At 42.5% G+C, this 7,131-nt stretch overlaps 1 protein-coding gene across 1 annotated transcript in view; it reads right to left on the bottom strand.

The window, feature by feature from the left end:
- Positions 1-374: 374 nt before the first annotated feature.
- cacng1b (calcium channel, voltage-dependent, gamma subunit 1b) overlaps positions 375-7,131 on the bottom strand; it is an 8,023-nt gene continuing 1,266 nt past the window's right edge. The window contains exons 2-4 of the mRNA XM_034540064.1: positions 2,405-2,479; positions 1,673-1,810; positions 375-1,420 (exon numbers count right to left, since the gene is read on the bottom strand). Coding sequence (XP_034395955.1) covers positions 1,188-1,420; positions 1,673-1,810; positions 2,405-2,479 — 446 coding nt within the window. The 3' untranslated portion in view covers positions 375-1,187. The remainder of the gene's footprint in view (positions 1,421-1,672; positions 1,811-2,404; positions 2,480-7,131) is intronic.

The raw sequence follows: 7,131 nt of genomic DNA, 5'->3' as shown, positions 1-7,131 counted from the left end.
TTTATTATTCATATTCTCAATGTTTTTACCTCTGTTGCATTGTTAATGTCACAAGTTGAACGGCTGTGAGGATGAGAACGCGTCACGCTGTCTTGATGGGATTGCTGGAGTGTAAACTTCCCCGAACCCAAACCTGTCCACTTCTAGCATGTTAACCTATTATCCCACAAATTATGAAATGCCGCTGGTTTTGGAAATAACACCATGTTACTAGGTCACTGGTATTCAGCTGGACACATGCACTAAATGACAAAGGAGACTCATTGGTGGGATGGATTGACTGGTCCTGGAGAACGACGACTCACTGCTTCACTTAAACAAAGCCGTCTTTATCTTGTTTAGTGTCGTACATTTTCTTGTTTTTCTTTTTTTTTAATCTTGCCTGGTCTTTTGTATCTAATTTGATTTAAGTCTTAAGGTCCTGTTTGACCTGCTTGTTGTCATACTGTAGTTTTATTTTAATTGTATTGTTCTAGTCTAGTCCAGTATAAAACAGCATCTGAATATCATTTTACTTTAATTTGAGTGACAGACATAGCTGGAGTCAGACAGTTCCGATGTGGTCAGATTAGCCTTAACAACTATAAACAATTTAACGTTATTGTATTATATTAAAAAATCTACCATACTATTACTACTCTTTCTTCAATGTTGGCTTTAACCTAACTTCAAACTGTTGTGGTGTGTTCAGGTGCTTGTGGAAAGTGCCAACATCCTAAACTTAAGACACAGCAATGCAATTAAAAGAAATGTTGTCACAAAACCAAACCTCTAAAACACTTAACAAGCACATGTACTTTATATTAAAGTGATACGGTGAGTTTAGTAAAATCTTTAAAGGTAAAAAAGGACTCTTAAGCCTAAGGATGAATCATCCCTCAGCTTTGAAACACACCAATAAGGAGTTGTCAAAGCAATTCCTGCTTGTAACAGCGATCCATGTGAAGATAACATGAACTTATTGTTTTTGCTGTGGCCGGTTAACTAACACAAGTCTATCCAAGTTGATTTCAATATTTTAGATAATCTAAAATCAATGGACATGGAAGGTTGGAAAAACGCATGTGCATGCATTGGGAAATGGCTTTAAGTAAAGATAAATATGTGGCATAGGATATGCAATTAAAGAGCTAAAAGATGCAAAAACACGTGTATTTGTGTCACTCCAACCCGGCAACCAGCTGTGGCTACTCTAAGGTGTCAGGCTCCGCGTCCATGCAGGTCTCCCACGGGTTACGTGGCATGTGGGGCATGGAGATGAGGAGCAGGGAGACTCCACTGAGGATGAGCAGGGTGAAGGAGGCGCAGGCGCAGGTAAAGGACCAGGAGTAGTAGTATTCAATCCAGATGGTCTCATCACTGTCAATCATGCGCTTGACAGACTGGCGCATAACTTCAACAGAAATGATGATGCAAAGGCCTGCGTGCCAAAACAGAAAGAAATGAGTTGTTGTAAAAAGCAGATGCTTCGCTCACATTTATTGCAATATAATCAAGTGTTGTTGCAGTTTACAGTTTACACACATCAGGGTTACTCTAACAGTGCTACATCAACTCCCACCCCTCTGAAAAACACTCTGTTTAATTAGCTAGTAGTAGAAAGAAAAGGTGAGGACGCTGACACAAGAGACAAGAGTACCATGAGCCTCGTCTGTGATTCACACTGTCTGACCTGCGAAGGCGAAAAACATCCCAGCAGGCCGGAGCAGGTAGTCCCGCCCCTTCCCGAAAGAGAAGACGACACAGAGGGTGCCCAGGATCATGAAGAGCAGGCTGAAGATGGCGATGGCTGCAGCTGAGATATTGTACTCTGAGGGGAGATGGAAAGAAGTAGGAAGGAGACAGTGAAGGGCATGCAAAGAGGGAGAGAGACGACAGTGAGTGTTGTGATGGGAAGAGAGACGGCAAAGTAACAATTCAACATGTAGAGTTTGGGTAGGAGCAGGAGGGAGGTTGAAGTCTAGTTTACAGAATAATTATTTCAATATTGCACTCGGGCAAGTTATGACATGGATAATTAGCCTTTAAATTAGCCTCACTTTAAAAACAACAGGCGTTTATCCTAACTGGTAATATATTTCCATTTGCATGACAGATAAAAGATGATAAGAGCATATCACTCGTCCTCCCGATAAAGATAATCTAGTCTTCACTTCTCTCCAACACTCCAGCTGAGATGGAAATAATCCTCCTATAAGTGTCAAATCACATGACGAATACCGACCACAACACATTTATTTAAATAAAAATAGACTGAATAATTAGCCTCCTTGTAACTTTCAAGATATTTTATTTTTAAATGTTTTAAGAGGTTATGGTGTTGTGATTTACTGTACACCTTTCTTCTGAAAAAAGAGGATCTGTTGTAACTTCGTCGTCTTGGTGGCTGTGAGGAGGAACCCACCTTTCTGGGTCTTGACTTCAAAAACTTCTGCTTCTTCCCCCGAGGTAAAGTGTTTGAAGTAGGAACAGTTTTCGGCTGCAGAGTTCGACAATAGGGGGAGAAAAGGGGGAGAAAAGGGGGAGATATGTTAAATCTCTCCGTGGTTCCCAATAGAAAGCTACCAGACACACATTAATGAAACACACCGCTGCGAAAACAAGTATAATGATATTATTCATTTTAGACTCAGCGCTTCACTACGAAATAATAAATTACATTTTCGGCCAACTAAAGTTATTCATTTCGTAAAGGTTCCGATCTTCATAAACCTTATGTTTTATGAGTTTAGAAAATGAAGGAATGGAAAGAGTTCACTCACTTATAACCTCACAAATGTTAGACTTGAGAAATGTTTCTGAATCGGTTTCTCATCCAGTTCATGGACACTTCACCAGGTGGATGCTCGGCCTCTTGGGTTGGAATACATTGTTCTGCACTTGCTGTGCCAGCGAAGGAGGTGTAGAGTGTGTTATGTGTAAAGCAGAAAACAGCACCGCCCACAAAATCCCATCTTTTCTTGCTGAGATAATAAAGCAGAAAGGTGCTCTCTCTGTCCAGACAGAGATGGACAATGTGTGTGTTGAAGTCTGTATGTGTGTGCATATGCTATGTGTGTGTGTACGTGTGTGTACCCGGCAACAGAGGAGCTCTTTAGTGAGAATGAATCACTCAGGAGGTAACCTAGCAACAGGCTTGGCTAGCCCTAACTGTTTACAAAGGCAAAAGAGTGTGTGTGTGTGCATGTGTGTGTGCGTGTGTGTGCATGTGCGTGTGTGTGTGTGTGTGTGCATGTGTGTGTGTGTGCATGTGCGTGCGTGCGTGTGCATGTGCGTGCGTGTGCATGTGCGTGTGTGTGTGTGTGTGCATGTGTGTGTGTGCGTGTGTGTGTGTGCATGTGCGTGCGTGTGCATGTGCGTGTGTGTGTGTGTGCATGTGCGTGCGTGTGATTGAGGGGATGAACTGGCTGGCGGTCGGGAGAATCGGAGGCGGGGTCACAGAGCAGCTTGGATCTGCATAAATATTATTTTCATTAGTCTTCCCTCATTAGCTGCCTTTACCTCTGGGGCTAAACTATTCTAATATGTGTTCAGGCGTAACTATAAAATTCATCCCAGTTTCTATGAAGATTATTATCCGCTCACGGTACAAAAGACAGAAAGACCTTCGGTGTGTTCGAAGGAAGCTTCAAACACCACTTCTAGTTGATCATGAAGAATAAGAGCAGAGAAAGAAGATGAGAGTTTAGTTTCTATCACTTTCTCTTCTAGAATGACCGTTGTTCTTCACAAGAAGTCTGATTTACCTTTGAATTTATGGAGAAACCTAAAACCATAAGTTTGGTGATTAGTGCATACACTAAGCTGTGTGAGCCGCCATTTAGAAGCCCTGAGTTCATCATTTTGACACAGACAACTCACCTCGTGGAAGTGACCTGTCCATCACAAGGTAGCCAGGCCCTTAAAGCATACCCCGCTTTATGGTCTATTTTACACATAATTTACATTTCATTTTCATTTTCTCACAGAGAATCCAAACAAGACTTCTTTTTGCAACCAGAGGAGTCGCCCCCTGGTGGCAGTTTGAAAGAATGCAAATTCAAGGCACTTTCACATTGGTTTCACTTTAGACCTGGAGGTTGAAGCCTGGTGGAGTTCAACCACGTCACATTGGTGAAGCTGTTCTATTATTACGGTATGTTTCCAAAATGCTAAACATCTTTTATTGCACAAACAACAAATATTGGGAGAAATTCACAGGCCGAATCAAACCAAAATGACAGGAAGAACTCAAAAGTCAGAAATTCAATCAAATGATTTAAACACTTTGCACATTTTTTTTTGTCACTGCCTCAGTTTGCTAGAAAGATGGAAAACGGTAAATTTCTGTCTTTATGACACTCTTTTACCGAGAATGATGGTGGACCTTCGCTGAGGAGGAGAACATCTGGCTGCGTATCATCGACCTTGCAGTCCGGCTAATTCTGAGATTTAGTTCCAGTGGAGCAGAGTGATTCGAGTAAGGAATCGCCTGTCGTTTTAGTTTTGCATCTTTTTAACACCCTCCTCTCTTCTCCTTTACCATCATGCTCTTCCACCTGCCATTACAATCCGTCTCTCTCTTCCACGCTGACGTTGTCTTTCATTCTTCTCTCAGTCGATTTTTCTCATGCTTGTCCTTGGCACGATTGATTTTGAGTCGGGTATTTCCATAATTCTACCTTTAAAGTTACTTTAAATTTGTACTCGCAAACCACTCAGAATGACCGACTAATTCTGGGTCAATGTGAATAGGGTGGGTGGTGGTGGTATTTTGAATGGCTCTTCCACTGGGAGGTCTGATAACTGGGACACGGCAGCAGAGGAGCGTCCTCGCAGCCCTTATGCGTATGTATGCCTGAATATTATTGTGAAATTCAAAACAGTAGCGTTAGTCCATCATAGCCACCACAGATTACATCTGAGAGTCAGTAGTTGATGTTCTATCTGAATATGTTGTTCCCTTTATAAACATCTCATTTACATAATGTGGAGTGAGTCGCTCAAATATTGAACCTTCCACTTGTTTTCTGAAAACCAAATCAGTGCCACACCTCCGCAGTGTTGTCTCGACACCCAAAGCTGGCAGACTAGCGAGGGGAAATGACTGGAAAGGAAAATGGTTGCTCAAGGTGACATCTGGGCTTTTGACACTATGAATGTGGAGCACCAGCATGGTGTCATTTTATTTGAAGGTATAAATGCTCTGGTTGTCTATTCTTTCCACTGTAGGACTGAACGCTCTAAAACATCCCTGATAAACTCCTCTCCTTCTTCTTGTGTAGGAACGCACACATGCCCATAATTCACCACCCGAGCATCATGATGCGATCCATAAAGGTTTTGTTTGAGTTTTACAGCACTCAAGCTGCCGTGCATCATTTGTGGGAAGTTCATTTCAAAAGTAATTTGGGTTCAACGCTTTGCTGCCGTTGTTATTTATGCAACCCCAGCAGAAAAGCTGTGTAATTGTGTCTATATGAAAAAAGTGTTTTGTATGCGCCTCTGGACAACTAACGCCCCAAAATGCAAATGTGTGTAATGGAGTCAAATCACCGCTGCTTGCTTGGGTTTAATGTTCATCAAGGATATTATGGAGCACTCTGGATCATCTCTGGGTTTTTGGTTATTGACCTACGACGCACATTAAATTGAGAAGCAGATAATGTAACGCTGGTGTGATGCTGTTGGCCGGCCAGCCACTCCATTGAAGTTGAGTGTATTTTGTTCCATTACTTTGACAAAAATCATCTTGATAATTATCTATTTGTATACTGGAACATTAAATCCATGGAAATAGTCATAAAGACTCCATGTTGGAGACCTCGCCATCATGTAGTGTTCACTATGTAGCTAGAGGTTGGCTGGCTTTTTAAATGCAATAACGTCTGTGAGTTTACCACATGTGAAACATTATTATTATGAGCAACTGCGCTCATAAGCTGAGCCACGCTGCCAGTCCTAATAACACTCTATCATAGCTGCAGCCAGAGAGGAGTTTTATGTCTCTGTGGTCCTCTCTGCTGTCAAACCACAGCAACCAGACCAACTGGGAGCCAGTAGAGAAAGCACAAGAAGCACAGAAGAGACCTGTAGAGAGAAAAACAACCAACTTCGCCTGGTGAGGACACTTAAACTCATTTTCTAAAGCACCAATCAGCATCTCATCCAATGTCATCCTGACATAAAGACGGGACAAATGGCAGCGCTGTCTAGCCATCCACCGAATCCCGAGACATTTTCAGGTAATATGAAGAATGACTCGTAATCACAGTTTAGAAATGCCACTGTGGTCGTGGGTCAACACAGCTGATATGTCTTACACACTCTGACAGCTGGCAGCACACTGAGGGCTGAACTCTTCACGTTTATCTGCCAGGCGGCTCCTCTCTCCCTCGTCATTATTGTCCATTCCAGATCGTATCGAGTAGCAAGTTGTGATTCTTCAGATATTCTGACACAGTTTTCCTGCTGCTGTCAGGTTGTGGGGGTTGTAACTGGATCCTTTATCATATTTGAGTTTGTCAGCTACAATATGGAGACCTGAAGACTTGTCCAATGGGGAAACACACTACTGGTCTCAATAGATAGAAGGTGTTCTGTTCCCTCTGTGAGTCACATGCTTATAAACGCAGGTGTCACAGCTCTCCCTTTAACATCTTAGTACAGTATCACCTCTGTAAGAAAGTGCTCACTTTTCCCATCAATCGAGGCATCCCTGCCTCTCCACCTCCCCAATCCCACTCACCTCCCCGAGTCTGCCAGGTGTACTTTAACTCGTGAGCTAGAGCAGGAAGCCACACTTCATTAAGGCGTGTACTGATCCTGAGGTGCTGGAGGCTCAGTCAATGATAGAGTCAGAGTGAAATCTCTGTGTTAGGCTGCAAAGCACGCACACACAGCCAGAGGCCGGATCGGTTTAAATAGGACTTGTAATAAAAGCCACAGGGCTATGAAGCAGACGTTTGAATACTACTTCTTTTTTTGGAATCACTTACTGAATGAAATGTTATGCAAAGAAGGGAAACAACTTGCTTGAAGACCACATTGGCCAAACCACGGTACCAGTCTTGAGTTCATCAAAGCCAAACTTAGATCTGCTGTGACATGGTGAGCCAGACTGAACCGACTGAGAGGTAGTAAGTTAAATAG

This window comes from Cyclopterus lumpus, chromosome 8 (genome assembly GCF_009769545.1).
Source record: "Cyclopterus lumpus isolate fCycLum1 chromosome 8, fCycLum1.pri, whole genome shotgun sequence".
NCBI lineage: Eukaryota > Metazoa > Chordata > Actinopteri > Perciformes > Cyclopteridae > Cyclopterus > Cyclopterus lumpus.
The sequence above is the reverse complement of the archived record's forward strand: the minus strand, read 5'-3'. Positions and strand labels throughout refer to the sequence as shown.